The sequence below is a fragment of the Zalophus californianus genome, chromosome 11, assembly GCF_009762305.2.
Source record: "Zalophus californianus isolate mZalCal1 chromosome 11, mZalCal1.pri.v2, whole genome shotgun sequence".
NCBI classification, from domain to species: domain Eukaryota; kingdom Metazoa; phylum Chordata; class Mammalia; order Carnivora; family Otariidae; genus Zalophus; species Zalophus californianus.
The window spans coordinates 56921017-56938989 of record NC_045605.1 but is presented as its reverse complement, the minus strand read 5'-3'; the positions used below and the strand labels follow the sequence as shown (position 1 = coordinate 56938989).

At 54.7% G+C, this 17973-nt stretch overlaps 1 protein-coding gene across 7 annotated transcripts in view; it reads left to right on the top strand.

Annotated features, from left to right (window-relative positions):
• The window catches only part of SLCO2B1 (solute carrier organic anion transporter family member 2B1), a 47158-nt gene that overhangs the window by 3953 nt on the left and 25232 nt on the right, over positions 1-17973 (top strand). Inside the window, exons 1-7 of one of the 7 annotated variants that reach the window (XM_027579562.2) lie at positions 4308-4492; positions 8683-8813; positions 9911-10048; positions 11425-11587; positions 14782-15021; positions 15263-15361; positions 17471-17661. In XM_027579562.2, the coding sequence (XP_027435363.2) occupies positions 8730-8813; positions 9911-10048; positions 11425-11587; positions 14782-15021; positions 15263-15361; positions 17471-17661 (915 nt within the window). In that variant the 5' untranslated portion in view covers positions 4308-4492; positions 8683-8729. Of the gene's footprint in view, positions 1-4307; positions 4522-8682; positions 8814-9910; positions 10049-11424; positions 11588-14781; positions 15022-15262; positions 15362-17470; positions 17662-17973 lie in introns of those variants that run through there. The other 6 variants (XM_027579563.2, XM_027579560.2, XM_027579564.2 and 3 more) reach the window with 6 other exon arrangements.

The following is a 17973-nucleotide window of genomic DNA, read 5'->3' as shown; positions in this document are numbered from 1 at the left end:
AGGCTGAGGGTCCAGCATGTGCAAAGGCAGAAGGGTGAAAAGAATAGGTTGAATTTGGAGAATGGCAAGCGTCTATGGGGCCAGAGAACACTGTTCACTAGGGGCGGGTAAATGAGACAGGAGCGGTTCCCAAAAAAGCGGTTGTTGACCTTTTGAGGCTGAGATGTCCGTTCTCACATGGTATAGACGGTGGTGGGAAGGGAGGAGGGGGCCACCTATTGTTGGGGACAACAATCCTACAAACACTCCATGAAACCGGCCCTCTTCTCTCGCTCCCAGAGAAGGAAACTGAAACTGACATTGGCTAACTAAGCTGCCCAAGGTCACACAGCTCCGATGTGGCAAAGCAAATATTTGATTCCAAAGTCTTCTGACCTAGAGGATTTCAGCAGGGACATGGTCCATCAGGACATAGGATGGGACAGGTGCTGCCCTGGGGAGCTTACTGCTTCATCAGGGGGACTTAAATAGTGCAGGAGACTGACCAGCCCTGCAGCCCAGAGGAAGGTCTGAGGGAACCGGCCCAGGAAGGGGTTTTACGGAAGACGAGACAGCAGGCGTGGGCCGCAGGAGCTAGGTAGGAGGGACCAGCAAGCTGAGGGCATACAGAACAATCTAGGAGGTAAGGGCTCAAGGAAGGAGTTGGCCACGCTGCCTTCCTTCTACTCCACTAACTCCGGAGAAGTATCTGTCATTGTTATGAGGGACGGATTGCCCAATATCTGCTGCTGGGAAAATTTCCCTTCCCAGGCTCGGGCTATGGGTGTGTCAGTGCTGGAAGCTGGTAGGTTTTCCAAAAACATCTTGGCGCCTTTGTGACACTGCCCCCTCCCCCCACATGGCATCTGAACACAGTTCCAGGGTAGGTGCTTCTTTTTGCTCTGTTCTCTTCAGATGGGGCCTATGCCGGAGGCGTCTCACTCTCGCTGGGCAGGTTGCCCACTTGTGGCTTCTGTTACCCTCTTTCCACTCTTGTCTCCGGACAGCCAGAGAGCTGACTCCAGCCCGTATCCTCTCATGGGCTCTCCTAGAGCCCACAGCCCCCTAAACATCTCTCCCTTGGTGCACCACCCCCCCTGCCCCACCACCCCAAACTCACCACGGCCAAGGCTGAACTCACCACCGCGTTTTAATCCCGGCCCTCAATGATGGTAGGCCCAGATGCAGAGCTGCGCCTCCCTGCTCCACCCCTGCCCCCAGGACTCCTCGGCCTCCTGCACCCCCCACAGCTGATCTTCCACCAAGTCCTGCCCATCCTACCTCCCCACTGTGGTACCTCAGTTCATTACTCTCCTAGCCACTACCTAGCCCAGGCCCCATGGTCACTCGCCGCTCTGGACCCCACTCCTGCCTTCTCCCTGGTCCCTGCCCATCGCCTGACTCTTCCACTCTCCCCTCACAGGCACGGAGGTCTTCCCAGGTAGCCAAATCAGACCTCATCCCTGGGCTCAGAACAAAGCCCAGCCCTTCAGCCTGGCATTCGGGCTCATCATAGCCCGGCTCCTCCAACCAGTCCAGCCCCAGCCCCCCGCCACACCCCCACCGTGGCCCCAGTGCTCCGGCCTTGCCAGACCATTTGTTCCCTGAGCATTCTTTGTACTTTGATATTTCTGCCCTTTCCTCTGATGTTTCTTGCTTTAAGAAGCCTTCCAGAACCTTGCAATCTAGGCTAGGGTCTCTGCTGTGTTTCTGTAGTCTCGAAACTCCTTGTTACCTCAGTGAGCTCATGTCACTGGGATTCTGTGTTGGATGTCTGCTTCCCCACCCCCAGACACTGGGAGCTCCCTGAGGGCAAGGACTGGGGCTGCTGGCCTCTGAGTCCTACCTTCTGGGTAGGACTCAGAAACTGAGGCACAGAGAGGGGAAGCAACTCGAAACTCGAAACTCGAAACTCGAAACTCGAAACTCCTTGTTACCTCAGTGAGCTCATGTCACTGGGATTCTGTGTTGGATGTCTGCTTCCCCACCCCCAGACACTGGGAGCTCCCTGAGGGCAAGGACTGGGGCTGCTGGCCTCTGAGTCCCCAGCAGCCTGCCTTGGAGAGCTGTCAGGGTGTGTGGAATGAATCTTCATTGTTACTTCTAGAACCAGCAGAGACCAGTTCTTCCCATGTGGAGACCCTGGGCAAGTCATGGTCCTCTCTGGCCCTGTTTATGCGCCCCTCAAAGGCTCAACCCAGCCCTGGCTTCCTGTCCAGGGGGCTCCCCAGCCCAGTGTTGCTGTGGAGTCACAGACAGATGAAGAGGGTCCCTGAAAACACACCAGGCAGGCACCCCCCTATCCCCACAAAGAGACTCCAACAGCGCAAATTGCATCTTGGGCCAGCTGAGTATTGCTATATGAGAATGTGGGCCCAGGATTGCCACATCGGCTAATCTTTCAGGAAAAAGCAAAAAATCTGGAGTTTTATGTGAAATTTCCCGTTTTTAAATGCTGGCCACTAACTTAAAAACACTCAGAAAGCAAGCATTGCGCAAGCCCCTCAAAACATCTAGAAGCCAGATGTGCCACCAGGTAGGACTGCCATGCGCTGCCCCACAACTCCAGAGGGCACCATTCCCTTCGTGGTGCACAGCCCACACAACTGCACACGGGGCCTTTGGCCGGGGCCTCTCCTTCAAACCTCTGCCTTATACTCTATCTCTGCTAGTTCTTTTGATGGTCTTAGCGAAGGGTGTGGGGAGAGGCCTTTTGTTCCCTTGTACAGGGAAGTCGTTAAAAAAAAACAGGACCTTGGAATGCCGCTGGGGGGATGGGGTGTGGGGAGAAGACAAGAAACGGCAGAGGGAGGCATCCGGAGGGGTCTGTGCTGCTTCAGGGATCAGGGGGACGTGAGTGAGTGGTGCTGGGGCTGAGGCGCCCACAGGAAGGAATATCGTTTTTTTCTGGGCCCTGGTGGCCAGACCTGGAAAAAATAGATTGCCTGGTGAGTTTGCAGCAAAGGCTGACGAAACTGCCACTTGCGGGATAGCCTCATGTTGACAAAGGACATTATACTGTGTGACTCTCACACAGGCTAGAGAGGCAAGGCTTAGTATTCCTAACACACAGAGGCTCAGAAAAGTCTAGTTGCTGGCCCGAGGCCATACGGGGTCTAAGTGATCTTTGATTTTGCTCTCTCTGCTGGAGACAGGCTGGAATGTTCTGGAGAGAAAGTGCCATTGCCTTGCCCTTCCTTGGTCCCCAGGATGTGAGAACCCTCACAGGCTCTCTCGGCATTTCCCAGCAGGTCCCTCCTGAGAGTTCAAATCTGGGCCTTGGTTATGAGTCCTGAACTCCCACCATCCTCGGGTCCCCTGGAGTATGGGACTCAGGGCCCCACGTGTCCTTGTCCCCTCGTTTCTCTCTCTCCAGCCTTGCCCCGACAGCACTCTCTGAGGCCGTCACCAGTGAACGACGGACACTCTGTAAAGAATCAGCTGGTAGAATGGCAGACTCTCCCCATGAAACTACCTTAGACAAAGCACAGAAGGGAAGCCAGGTTGGAATAAGAAACGGCTGCATGGGGATTGTGTATGTTTCGTTTGTTCTAAGGCCATCTTTGCAGCCAACCTTCTTGTGGTTGCTACTGGGGGCCCAGGAGTCAGGCAGATCTGGGTTCCGGTCCAGGCTTTGCCATTTACCAGCCCCAGGACCCTGGATAAGTTGCTTCCCCTCTCTGTGCCTCAGTTTCCTCCTCTGCATCATGGAATCACAGCAGCTATCTCTAAGGGGTGCTAGGAGGATTGGTGAGTGAGCCCAGGCCAGCCCAGCCCAGCACAGAGTGTTGCTTGGTCTGTGGTAGCCCCTCAGACAAGCTCCTCGGACAAGCTCCTCCAAGACCCTTCCTGTAGAGGATTACGGTGAGGCAGAGAGCTGGGTCTCCCAACCTCCCACCTCTTCAGCCCTCTGGGGTTGAACTTTCTCTGGATTCTCAAGTTCCAGATGTGGCAATGTGGCAAAGCAAGTATGGAAGCCAGCATGGAGTTTGTGGCAGGACAGACAGCTGACAGAAAGACTGGCTGCCCGACGGGTGATAAAACAACACTTACTGCACACCCTGCTACACGTTGTGCTTGTACTGGTTTCCCCACACGTTACCGATGGAACCTGTTGGTAAGACAAATGCTGTTGTTTACTGTGAGGAGGGATAAGAACGCTTCTCAGAGCTTTGGCAGTGATTCAGAGTGGGGAGGTAAGGTCAATATTTGCTGAGAATTGGAAGTTTGTTTTAAGGCTGGTCCTTTGGTGTGGGGAGGGAGGGAGAGGGGGGAGGCCTGACTGGGATTGGGTAAGAATCATGATACAACAGTTTGTTGGTGGAAATGACAAGGTGAGGATTTTGTCGGGGAGAGAGTCAAAGAGTCGGAGGCTCACACTCTGTGGATGGTTTCCCTTGAAGAGTCGAGGGGTCTTTCAGAAAGTTCCTGTAATGAACAATGAAGCCATTTGTTTGAACTGGTCGGTCTGGGAGGCATAAGAAGAAAAAATGCGAATGAAGACAGTGGAATTGTAAGGCCCAAGTTCATGTAGACCGTAAGGTGTGGTTTCAGGCTTTTAGTGTCCAGGCTGAATGTGGGGTGGAAGGATGTGGTTCTCAGTGGGCTCTTTCTGTCCTGGGATGTGGGGATTACAGTCCCTGCCTTGCAGAGGAGGAAGCAAAGGGGCCACTGGTCTCAGGCCACACAGCAGGATTGCAGCCACGGGGGACTCAAACCTGGGCAGTGCCCCTGAAGCTAGTGAGTGTGCATGGAGGGAAGGGGTCCCAGGTCCTCCTTGTGGTAAGTTGGGGCTTGGGTGAGAGGGAGAGATAATCTAGGGAGGGAAGGATGGTGCTGTCAGAAGGAGGCATTAACTTGGAGGGGCCAGCTGCATGTGGAAGGGAACGGGTTCCGTTGGGCCCTGTGGCCTCGGAGGCGCTTGAAGGTTATCAGGAGAGGGGAGGGTAATTGTCTTCAGTGGGGCCTACTGTGTCTCAGGCCTGGGCAGGGGCTGGATGCCTCATCTCCTTGAGGTAGATGCTGTCTTCTCATCTGGAGGGTGAGGCAACAGCTTAGAAAGATGAAAGGGCATGTCCAGGCTCACTCAGCTACCGGTGACAGAGCTGGGGCTCAGACCCAGGTCTGAGGACTTTGGAACCCATGCTCAGCGCCATACCTGCCCCTGGGATTTTCTGTTTACAGCTGGGAGGTGGCTGGAGGAGGTTAGGACTTTCAGCGTTTCTGGCAAAGAACAGGCAGAGGAATCTAGCCTTCTCTGTCAGGCTGCTCTCTGACACCTTGGTCCTCATCACCCTGGATTCAGCTGGTGTGAAGAGTGCTGATACCTGCCCATGGAGGGGGTCTCTAGAGGCAGAGCCTCTGCCTTACAGATGTTTGGAGTCTCTGAGTGAACTGAAGGTTTCTGGCTGAAAGATGTTCAGGATGACTGACTGACTAGCTGGCTAGCTCAGCTTGCCTGAACAGACAAGTCTCCTGAGAGACAGCCAGACCAGTGACTAACCAGCTGATGGACCTGAGTGGGCCTGTGTCCACAGCCAGCCATGTTACCAACTGACAGACACCCAGACCCCTTCCCTGCCCGCTCTGAGGATGTGGGCTCCAGCCCTGAGAACCAGCTGGCCTACTTGGAGCCCCAAAACCTGGTTGCCCACCTGGGAGAGAGACAAACTGGCATTTTTTTTTTCCTGGGGCCAGGTTCCCTATCTCTCCCCTCATTCCTACAGGCCACCCAGGCCCAGCCCAGGTTCACCCCCACAGTGGCCCCCTCTCCTGTCAGGGGTGACCCCTGACAAACTCTTCACAGGATGGGAAGGCCCTTGGAGATATCACATGAAGAGGTTGTACTTTCCTGGACTCAGGACCCTCCTTCCTAAGGGAGCTTTGTCCTTACTTAGAGAGTCAGACTATTTTGTTGCCAGCCTACTCAGAGGCCTTAGCCCACAGGAAGAGCTTGAAGAGGCCTGGTTACCTGCCTGACCAGCCCCATTCAGTGACCAAGTGACCACCCAATGCACTGACTACTCCCAGAGGGCACGGCTTCCCTCCTTCATCCGGAGGCTCAGGCTAAGGACTCGCCCATGGGAAGGTAGAAGATTCCTTAAGTTGGTCCACTGATCTTCTGTCGCCCTCCCTTCTCCATATCGTGGACTTCTTTCAGCGCCTTCTGGTCAGTGACTGCTGCCCTCCCAGACTCAGCTCCAACCTCATCACCTGGTTGGCCTGGCCCCTTGGTGGGTGTTCACTGCCAGTTAGGGCCGTGACAGAGAAGAGCATTGTGCTTCTTCCCCTCATCAAACCTGTGCAAGGAGCATGGAGTGATGTTGAGGTTGACACCTGGGCTTGAGTCCCTGCCCCAACATTAACCAGCAGAGCTAGTTACTTCAGAGCCTCAGTGTGCTCATCAGATGCATAGAGACAATGAAAGCACCGAGGCCCAGAGCTATGGGGAGGCTTCGGGAGCGTGGAGAACATGCATGTGAAGGCTTAGCTGCATTAGAGCGTGTAACCCAGCTTCTGTGCTATAGGAAGTGACCAGTCTATGCTGGTGAGCGAAACCAGCGCATGGGAACGGTACCATCAATCTCCTCTGCGGGAGTCCGCTCGGGAACACCCTCACCTCCATGTCTCCTTCTAAGTGACCTCTGCAGAGCCTGTCCCTTCGCTAGGCCAACCCCTTATCTCCTCCCTGACAGGTGTCACTTTGGTTTCAATATCTCCTCGTTTCCCCCGAATCCTCATGCCCCCCAAAGGCACTCCTCCCTAGCCGCACACACTTCCATTTCTTCAAATTCCTTAAGCCATTTGAATAGACGTCTCTCCAAAGAAAATACTCAAATGGCCAATAAGTACATGAAAAGATGCTCGACATCATTACTCATTAGGGAAATGTTAATCAAAACCGCATGCGATATCGCTTCCTACCCACCAGGGTGGCCATAATCAAAAAGACACAATAATAAGTATTACAAGGATGTGGAGAGATTAGAAGCGTCACACGCTGGTGGCGGGAGGATAAAATGGCGCAGCCACTTTGGAAAACAGTTTGGCAGTTTCTTAAAAAGTTGAACGGAGTTGCCACGTGACCCAGGAATTCCACTCCTGGCTATATACCCAAGAGAACTGAGAACAGATGTCTACACAAAAATGTGTACAACATACGAATGTTCACAATACCTGAAACCTAAATAAAATGTGATGTATGTTCATACAATGGGATATTCTCCAGCCATGGAAAGGAATGAGGTACGGATGCCCGCTATAACATTATTCTCCGTGAAAGCAGTGAGGCAAAAAATTACATATTGTACTATTTCCTTTATATGAATTTATATGAAATATCCAGAACAGGCAAAGCCAGAGAGCCAGAAAATAGATTTGTGGTTGCCAGACGCTGGGGAGAGGGAGAACTGCTAACCGGTATGGGGTTCCTTACTGGGATGGTGAAGATGTTCTGGAATGAGTGACAGTGATGGATGCCCTTTTTCATATACCAAAACCCACTTAATTGTGTGCTTTAAAAGGGTGGGGTTTATGGCATATGAACTATACCTCAGTTGAAAAAAATTCCGCAGGCTCCCAGGTACCTTGTGTGAGGAGCGCAGACCCTTGGCCTCTGTGGCCCCTCCCTGGGTTTGCCTTCGGGGTCTGGAGATGGAGAGTCCCCATGTCCCTGCCTGGGTCAAGGGTGTCCTTGCGTCCATTTCCAGGCTCCAAAAGGAGCTTGTTGAATGAGGGGAAACTCCTACCAGGTTAAGAAACATATGAAACAATGGGGGAGGCTTCCGTGGGAAGTGGGGCCCCAGGAGGGGAGGAAGGCCACGGGGGTTGGTTTCCATTTGAGTGGAAGGGTGGAGTCTCCCGAAGCCGGACTTCCGAGCTCCGCACTGAGGTGAAATGTCAGGAGACCCCAGGAGAGATGGTCCTGAATGGGGTTCAGCTTTGCTCTCACTGCCGTGAGTGGGATACAGGCAAGATTACCATGGTTACCATGGAGCAACCCAGACATGCCTAATGGGGCCAAGGATCCAGATTTTAACCACAGCTCTGCCTCCTGAGTCATCACCACACTTGGGGAATTCAGTTTGTCCAGGGTGAGGGAGATGGTTAAGTGGGATCACCTCTGAGGGCCCTTTCTGCACCGACCAGCAACACGGTTTGATGTATGAGTTGGAGATGGGGTTAGGTAACTCCAGGATTACACACAGGGTGGTGCCCTGTGGGGGCATTGGTATCTGTTCTGAACTACCCCCAGGAAAAACCTTTACGCCCTGACTATGGTCCAAGCCTTGACCCTAAATCTGTGATCCTACCCTGAGCCAGAGAGACCCACAGCCAGACTCAGCCTCCAGGAGCACTGGATGTCTCTTAGCTACAGGCCCGAGTGGGGCTGAGGCTGCACATACTTCCTGCCAGAGTCCCTGCTTGAAGGGTATGGAGTGTGGCTGGCAGCTTCTCCCTAGAAGGAAGGTTTATGCTGGGAATGATATGAAGATGTGAGACAGGAGGTCCCAGCTGGGATCCGGCTAGCATGGGTGCATGGATCACGTACCCTCTTAGGAAGGGCCCTCCCATCGCTGGGCCTCAGGGAGGCTGGGGGTGCTCAGATTGCCACCAACCCCTGGAACACCCTGGGTGACCTGGGACAGGGCCATTCTCTGGGATTCCATCGCCACTCTCACCTCCTGGATGTCTGTCCCACAGGGCCAGTGGGTGAGGAGCCCCAGATACCAGGCAAGGACACCAAGGCCATGATGAGCGCAGAAGACACACCTGGAGGCAAAGCCAGCCCAAACCCTCGGGACTTGAGGCGAAGTGTGTTCTATAGCATCAAGGTATCACTCAGGGCCTTCCGGGAACAGGGCCATCTGAGCCTGGCGGAGAAGGCTGTATGACTCCAAACAAGCTGCTGCCTTTCTCTGAACTTCAGTTTCCACAGCTATCGAACGGGTGGCCCTGAGAATCAAAGGGATAATCCACTAAACCATTTAGCTTGGTTTGGGGCGCATGTTCCCTCCTTCAGAAAAGAAAGAAGGGCTGCTCTGTGGGCAGTGGGGGACCAGGCTCCTTGCCTCCCATTTCCCTACAGGGAGAGGAAAGGACTCCAGGGATCCTGAATCTGTAGGAATGTTGGGGAGCTCTGGCTCCTCCAGGCATCCTAAACAGCCAGGCATACCCTGGGTGCCAGGGCCTGTTTGGTCCTCACGGTAGCCCTGAGGGGTAGGGACGCAGTCCTTGTTGTACACAAGAGGAAACCAAGACTCAGAAGAACAGAGGGAATATTTTTAAGCTCTGGCATAAACACCCTTCTTTGAAGTTAGTTTTCTTCTCCCGGGAATTCTGCCAGTTCATCCGGAGGGGGGCCCGGATGTTTGGGGTGGGGCTAGGTGGGGTAGTCAGCTTGAGGATTCGGTGTGTGCAAGTGGTCTCCCAAGGGAGCTCTAGGGGAGGAGTGGGTGGGTTGAGGTGGAGAATGATCTGGGAGAGCTTTCTGGAGAAAGGGGCAGGGTGGTGGAACAGGGAGGAAGGTGCAGTCCGGCCCAGGGGAGCTCTGAGGGTCAGAGTGGCTCCCATCGTTCTTGGCCCCAGAAAGACCTTACTCTCAGTCATGTAGGTCTGAGGTGGCACCAAGACCCCCTGAATGTACCCAGGACAGTTTGTGTCGTTTTTAGGCCTGTGTGAGAAGCCATGGGCTACTCCAGTAACTCTCTCTCTTTCTCTCTCCCCCTCCCCTTATTCTTGACTCTCTCTCTCTCTCTCTCTCCTGTGTGTCTGTCTCCCCTGACTCTGTTTCCCCATCTCTATTCCTTGCTCCTCCCTTTCCCCAACTCCGTCTCTGTCTCCCAACCACCACCCTCTCTAACTGAATCCCCACCTATCTCCCTGCCCCGCCCCGGCCGGCGACCCCCCCCGCCTGGGCCCCCCCTGGCAGTTCTTCGTCCTGTGCCACAGCCTGTTGCAGCTAGCGCAGCTCATGATCTCCGGCTACCTCAAGAGCTCCATCTCCACAGTGGAGAAGCGCTTTGGCCTCTCCAGTCAGACCTCAGGCCTGCTGGCTGCCTTCAACGAGGTACTGGCCCTGGTGCAGCCACGGGGGTGGGAGTTGAGGAGCCTCTCACCCCCACTTCCTCACCCCCCTCTCTCACTAGCCTGACATAAACCCTTCCCGGCCCGGTGCCCACAGGCCACCCCGCCACAGCTTCCTCCCCAAATCTCCTTAGCCAGCTCCTTCTTCGTGTCCTGGTAGAGAAACTGACCTCTGCCTCCTTGTGAGGACGGAGGACAGCACGGGCAGTCCTGCCCTTGGGGCCACTCTGATGGTCGGGGTGTGGGGTATTGTAGAGCTAGTCACAATTCCCATACCCACCCACTCTCCCTTTGGTTCCTTTATGTGGGCTATTGCCTGTCCCGGGGAGGAGTCAGAGGAAGTCACTTCAATAGTAGTGAGACAGACTTAAAATTTGAGAGCAAAGGCAGAACTTTGGGTGCAGTGGGTGGCAGGGGGAGGGAGTGATAGCGTGGCATGAGTGTCTTCTCAGGCTTGCTCGGAGATCCCTAAGTCTGGGGCCCACAGCGAAGCAGGGAGAAGGGGACAAGCTGCTTTGGGGAGATTAGAGATCAGGGTCCAGCTGTGCCCCAGCACCCCCTCCACCAGATGTTTTGCACCTCAGAGAAGGCCACTGTCTGGAGGACTCTTTCTTCCCTCCCCACAGCAGATTTCTAGGCAATTCTCTGCCCCTGGCCTGCCAACGACACAGCACCCCCAGATAGTCCTCAGACCCCACCTCCAGATCTCAGAGGTGGGAAGGAAACGTCATTACCTAGCTCTGGGACCTTGCGGAAGTCACTGCCCACCTCTGGGCCTCAGTGTCCCACCTATAAAATGGAGAGTGGCTATCCTTCTCAGGGTTGGGCCTCCTACCAACTTTCTTGTGAATACTGCTCCCCTCCAGCAGCAAGGAGCCTGGGGCTCGGGGCGAGTATAGCAGCCCAGAAGCAGTGGGGTGGGCAGCTTGCCCCTTCCCTGCGAACTCTCTAGTCCCCTCCAGTGCCCACATCCTCAGTTTTTTATTCTAAGGCTTAAAATTCCAAACCTTAGTCCTCTGGCTTTAGCTTTTATTTGTTTGTCTCAATCATGATATCCCAGAAACTTAAAAACCCTTCCCTTGACGACTCCTTGTTCTAACATGGGGTCCAGCCTGTTTTCCAGAATGAAATGGAATTGCTAGCCTTGTCCACGTTGCCCTCGTTTCTATCCCCTAATGGGAGCCGTGGGGCCCCTCCTAGGAGGACCCAGCATCTGCATTAAGAGGGGCCCAGATGACTCTCATTCTGTCAGCTAGTCCTTTAGACTGAGGGCAGCACCAGGCTGGTGATAGAAGCAGGGGTGGTTCTGGCCTCTGGTGGCTCTGCTGCACTTGAATGGGTCCCCTCATCCCTTGGCAGGTGGGGAACACAGCCCTGATTGTGTTTGTGAGCTACTTTGGCAGCCGGGTACACCGGCCCCGACTGATCGGCTACGGGGCTGCCCTTGTGGCCCTGGCAGGCCTGCTCATGAGCCTCCCACACTTCATCTCGGAGCCATACCGCTACGACCATGCTAGCTCCGGTAAGAGCAGGACGGGCTGGGCTGGAGACGGGCACCAGGAGCTGCCTTACCATGCACCGGGGTCCATTCCCAGGCCCATGGGTCAGGATGGGCCCAGCTCCCCGGGACACTTGCTGGTCCTCCCCACTCCCTCGGTCCCAGCCTGGACGGGTGCTCCTGGCAGTCCTGGGGAGTGGGGGAGGGGGGTTGTTCTGCGGCAGGGGGTTGTAACCCTCTGGGCCTCCCTTGGTGAGGGCCTGCTTGTGTGTCACTGTGTTTTTAAGGTGGGGTGAATGTACAACACAGCCTGCTTTAGGGCCTGGCATACAGTAGGTCCTCAGGAAATGTCTGTGGGATAATAATAGCATCACGTACCACTTCTGGTGTACCAAACACTCTTCTAAGTACTCTATGTGTTTTAGTGCATTTAATCCTCTCAAGAAGCCATGACATTAATGAAAGAATGAATGAGTGCATGAACAAATTAAAAAATGAAAGAATTTTATTTTATTTTTTATTTTTTTTAAAGATTTTATTTATGGGATGCCTGGGTGGCTCAGTCGTTAAACGTCTGCCTTCGGCTCAGGTCATGATCCCAGGGCCCTGGAATCGAGTCCCACATCAGACTCCTTGCTTAGTGGGGAGCCTGCTTCTCCCTCTCCCTCTGCTGCTCCCCTTGCTTGTGCTCTCTCTCTCTCTGACAAATAAATAAATAATTTTATTATTTACACAGTGAGAGAGGGAACACAATCAGCGGGGAGAGGGAGAGGGAGAAGCAGGCCTCCCACTGAGCAGGGAGCCCAATGCGGGGCTCGATCCCAGGACCCTGGGACCCGACCCGAGCCGAAGGCAGATGCTTAACGACTGAGCCACCCAGGCGTCCCCCCAAAAATGAAAGAATTTTATACAGTAATAGTGAAGCCCAGTGAGATTTTGTTGAGGGCCTACTCAGGTAGGTGCCTATCCCTTGGAGAATAACCCAAGAAGCCTGAGGTTCATGCTTTCGATATTCCATCCACCCATCCATCCACCCATCCAGCTACCCACCCATCACCCATCTATCTACTCTTCCATCTATCCATCCATCCATCCATCTACCCACCCATCTATCCACTCTTCCATCTAGATCCATCATCTCATCCATCCATCCATCCATCCATCCATCCAGTGGTTAACCCAGTGAACCCTTAGCGTAGCCTACTTTGTGTCAGACCCTCTCAGGGAACTCAAGACTCCAGGGAGCTTCCAGCATGGGAGAGGAGACAAGAGGCAAACAAAAACCCTGCAATGTGTCACTTGTGCGAGGAAGGGAACACAGGGGCCAGCCTGGCATCATGGAAGCCTTCCCAAGGGAAGAGGGCTGTCAAGAGAGCATTGCCTCCCTTGCTCACACCCCAGAGCTCACACCCCAGAGCTCCCACTCTGTGCCAGGACCCGGGGTGGGAAGAGGGAGCAGTACAACCAGCCCTGAGAGGTTGGTTAGAGGCCCAGGTTAGAGGCATGGGCAGCTCTGCTATAGGGTAGAGACTCCAGCTCACTGGGAGTCAGCCAGAGACAGCTGGCAAGAGCCCTGAGTGGGGTGGGGGATAAGGAAAAGGTGGACGTTTCGAGTTCAGGGAGCCGCAAGGGCAGTGGCGAGGAAGTGGGAAAGTAGACAGTGTACGAGAACAGCTTAGAGGGGTTATCGAGGCCCAAGGGAAAGCCGTCAAAAGGCCTGATTGGAATACTGGGGGAAAAAAATACATTTCTGGGTCCAGAATTTTCACTTCAACAGAGCTTTGTCTGTGCAGGGTCTACACGTTCTTCCTCCGCCCTGCCACACAACACCCCTCTGCCATGGGGGCCCCGGGAAAGCCTTAGCACAGCCCTTCTCCTGCCTGAGCCTGTCTCGGATGAGAATACTAGGCTTGGTGACCGCCAGGCACCCGGCCTGCTCTGGCATCCCCGACTATTTCATTCACTCCTTCTCCACCCAGCATGGATTAGTTTCTTTATCACTATTACTTCTCTACCAGGCCCTCTGCGAGGCCCTGGCGTCACAGGGGAGCAAAAAGAAGACAGAGCCCTATAATAGTCATCGCCTGAAATGTCTAGTAGGCTCTGTGCACGGGCAGCACTCACTCTCCATGTTTATGGCCCGGTATCGGGTATTAGCAGCATCCTATTTGACAGGTGAGGAAACCGATGTTCAGAGAGAGGGGGATCCCCTCAAGGCCCACAGCTCGTGGGGACATGACATGTCCAGGTGGCTTGGCTCCAGAGCCCCTGCTCTGAACCACTGAATTATTCTGCTTCTGAATTCTGAATTTCTGTAGAACTTCCATTCTAGGAGACTCTTCAGAGGTGAGGAAGCTGAGGCCCAGACAAGTTGAGGTCCTCCATCCAAGTCTCCCAGGCTTCAACTCATGCAACCTTGGTTGAAGGTCCAGGTCTTTGACCCTGGTTCACATGGCTTTTTCTCAAGAGTCCCAGCTTCCAGAAAAGGCTGGGCAGGCCACACAGAGAAGGCCACATCTATACTCACATTTGGGGTAATAATAGCACGAGGGTGTCTTTAAGTTTGCTCACCAAATATTGGTGAGTTACAGGGAGCAACTGTCTGGTGCTAAATTAAGAAATTCCCCTTTACTGAACTCTGCATCTGTGTCCTGAGCTGACACAGAGCCCACCCAAAATGAAAGCCAAGGGCCCTAGAGCCTTCCACACTCCAGGCCCAGCGTCCCTCCCCTGCCTGGCCCTGCCTTCAACCCTGGCCTGGTCCCTCACACTCTGTAAGTCCACCCTGCTGAACTTCTGCCTGTGTTGTGACCTCTCCCTGGAGCACCACTCCCACCTTCTCTTTCTGGAAATTCTTGTTCTTCTTGGTCCTGTTCAAACTCATCTCTTTTGAGAGCCCCACCCCACCCGAGGGCCACGGTTGCAACGGAACTTCCACATACCTCTGCTCAGAAAGGTGGCATAGGGTAGTTTAAGAGCATGGACTCGAAGCCAAGCTGCCTGGGTTCCAATCCTGGCTCTGCCTTTGCTAGTTGCTGCCTGAGCATCAGTTTCCTCGTCTGTGCAATGGGTGTAATGAGAGCACCCATCCCCTAGGTTTGTTGCAGGGAGGGAGTCAAATGGTTTACGTACACAGCACTTAAAATGGTAACTTGCATCCAGTGCACACTGTGTTAAGAGTCTTAGCTCTCGTCATAATATTTTTTATCATCTCGTAGTGGACATGCCACAGGATTTTGAGGCTTCTTTGTGCCAGCCCACAACCTCGGTCCCAGCCCCAACCCCAGCCCCCTCCAACAGCAGCTGCTCAAGCTACACGGAGGCCCAGCACCTGGCTGTGGTGGGGATAATGTTCACGGCCCAGACCCTGCTCGGCGTGGGCGCGGTGCCCATTCAGCCCTTCGGCATCTCCTACATCGATGACTTTGCCCACAACAGCAACTCGCCTCTCTACCTTGGTGAGAACCGGGCTCAGAGGGAGGGCCAGGTTCAGAGGTCGGAGGACGAGAGGACCAGGTAGGGGCTGGGCAGAGTTCCTGACCTCTGCCCCACGTGGCCAGGAAAGGTCTGGAGAAGCCCTGGAGTTTCCTGGGCCTGACCAGGGGAGATGGGCCGTTCTTGCCTATTGGAGACTGACCAGGTGCTGATCTGCAGAGGGAAGCCAGGGCCAGGGGGCCTAACCCAAGCTTTGTGTTGCAGGGATCCTGTTTGCAGTAACCATGATGGGGCCAGGCTTGGCCTATGGGCTGGGCGGCCTCATGCTGCGCCTTTATGTAGACATCGACCGGATGCCAGAAGGTGAGCCTCAAAGAGCACACAGCCGTCCCTGGGGGCACACAGCCGCTAGCTCACTGACCACTGGCCTCATGGGAGACACTGGGCCGGGGGCTCACATTCAAATCCTAGCGATCCCGCTGACCTTGGACGTGCCTCTTAACCTCTGAGCCTCAGCTTCCTCATCTTTGAGACACTCTCCCTCCTGTCCACCTCCCCAAGCTGCGATCAGAATCCAATGAGAAATGAAGATAAGCTCCAGAACACCCCCAGATGGGCCGTCGTCTTCTCCCTGCTATTCTGATGCCTCTTCACTCAGTCCGTTCCCTGAGCTCCCCCCGACCCCAGCCCGCGCTCAGATACACTGCGGGGCAGACAGGGGCACATACGCTCTTGGCCTGTAGGGAGCTCCCATCTTTAGGGGGAACAAGACCCAGGTGAAACAGAGAAGCATGTGGGAGAGAACTTCTGGAGCAGGACTCGGTGAGCTTGGGCCTACTTCAGATGGGAAATTTACGGGGTGACCTCTAAAGACCCTTCTAGTTCTGACCACCTCAGAGTCTGGGAACCTGGGCCGAGTGCCCCGCTCAGGGAACAGCAGTGTCTGATGCAGGCAGTAGTGGGGGCGGCCAAGGAGTGGGACCGAAGCTTGGGCTGAAGGCAGCCAGGAGCAGGGAGTGGTGGCGGGTCCCCGAGCTCTGACACCCTGCAGGGAGTAGGAGAGAATTCCTTTCACCTGGAGACTTCCAGCAAGCCCTAGAAACCTCAGGGGATACACGTGTCACTGGATGGACACGCCGATTCTGCTTCCGGTTCTCTGGCTTTTTTTGCACGAGGGTGCCTCCTGGGCAGCTCTGAATAAGACTCACTAGGGATAGTCCTGCCCCACCTTCCTTCGTTCTAGAAAGCGGGGCCCAGCAGCCCGGCGTGAGCTCTGGTCGGCCTCCTCAGCTTGCCCAGACATGCCCCAGCTCCAGGAAGGTGGTGTGTTTTCGGGCTCTGTTGACATCATCGTGGCAGATGTGGCTCCTCCGCGGGCAGATGTGGTGCTCCTGTAGACGGATCTTCCTGCCCTTTCTCTATGGGGGATTTCATGGGGTGGGCAGATCATGTCTGCTGCAGGCACAGACGAGTGTGTGAGAAGCGGGGGAGTCGGGGAGATGCCTGTGCTCGGGCTCGCCAGGCTGGCACAGAAGCAGGGGGAAGAATAGCTGGAGGAGGGAATTAGTAACAAAAGCCACCTTCATCCCCAGCTGATATGTGTGCTGAGTGCCGATTGTATACTCTGGCCCTGGCCAGGAGCACTCAGGCCCAAGCACCTGGGAACCAGCCCTACTCCTGGGCTTGGTATCATCATACATCTGTGTGGTTAGAAAGCATTTGCGGATGCTGTGGCCATTGAAGGAGGAGGTATCCGACTCGGCCTCGAGGTCAAGGGCTTGGGTGGGAGAAGCGGTCAGGCCAGCCAGGAGGCACATCTGGAATAATCTAGTCCTAATTATACCTGGGGAACTTGCTAAAGGGAAGACTCCTTGGTCACCTTCCCGCTCCACCCCGTGGTAGTTTTAAGTTGATCTTGGGTATTCTTGACAAGCACCGTGGTGATTTTAATGACTCAGGTCTGAGAAGCACAAGAGGGGTCCTAACGATCGATTTGATAATAATAATAATAATCACAACAACAATAGTAAGGTGAGGAAGAAGAACAAACAGGTGCACAGCACATACTACGTGCTTTGCCTGTATTGGTTTCTGGGGTTCTCACAATGACCCTGTGGTGTAGGTACTACGATTGTCTGTATTTTATAGAGGAAGACCCCGAGGCACAAAGAGGTTAAGTAATTTGCCCAAGGTTATATTAGTAATGGAATTCAGACTCAACAGTCCATTTCCAAAGTCCATAACCTTGACCGCTACACACAATGCCTCAGTAGTCGGAAAGCTGAGGTCCAGGAGGGATCAAGGCCTTGCCCAAGGTCACACGGGACATAACTGGCAAAGCCATGCTGGAGCCGAGGTCTCCTGACTCCTGGTCCCTGGGGCCAGCTCGTGTCTCAAAGGTCAGTCCCAGGGTGGTGGCCAAGAAGGGACAGCCCGTCCTGACCCTAACATCACCATGGTCTTCTCTTCCAGGTGGTATCAGCCTGACCTCGAAGGACCCCCGATGGGTGGGGGCCTGGTGGCTGGGCTTCCTCGTCTCCGCCGGTGCGGTGGCCCTGGCTGCCGTGCCCTACTTCTTCTTCCCCAGGGAGATGCCCAAGGAGAAGCACGAGCTCCGCTTTCGGCAAAGGGCCTTGGCAGCCACAGCCTCATCTGTCAGCAAAGTAAGCCCCCTCCGTGGGCCCACCCTAGTCCAGGCTCCAGCCCCCACCCACCCATCCTCCCTGGTAACCTTAGACTTCATCCCTCCTGGGCACTGCACTTCACAGCTTACAAAGCCTTTCTGTCCAGGCTCCATCCACTGCATCCCCCAACAGCCCCACACAGTGAGTATGCCCTGGCCCTTGCACGCGGAGGAGATTAGGGGCCCGAGGAGGAAGTGACCTAGCCAAGATCACCCGGCCAGTGAGGGCAGCACTGGGGTGAGAACCCCGGCCTGTCCGAGCCCACGCCCTCTGTCTAACCATCACACTCTC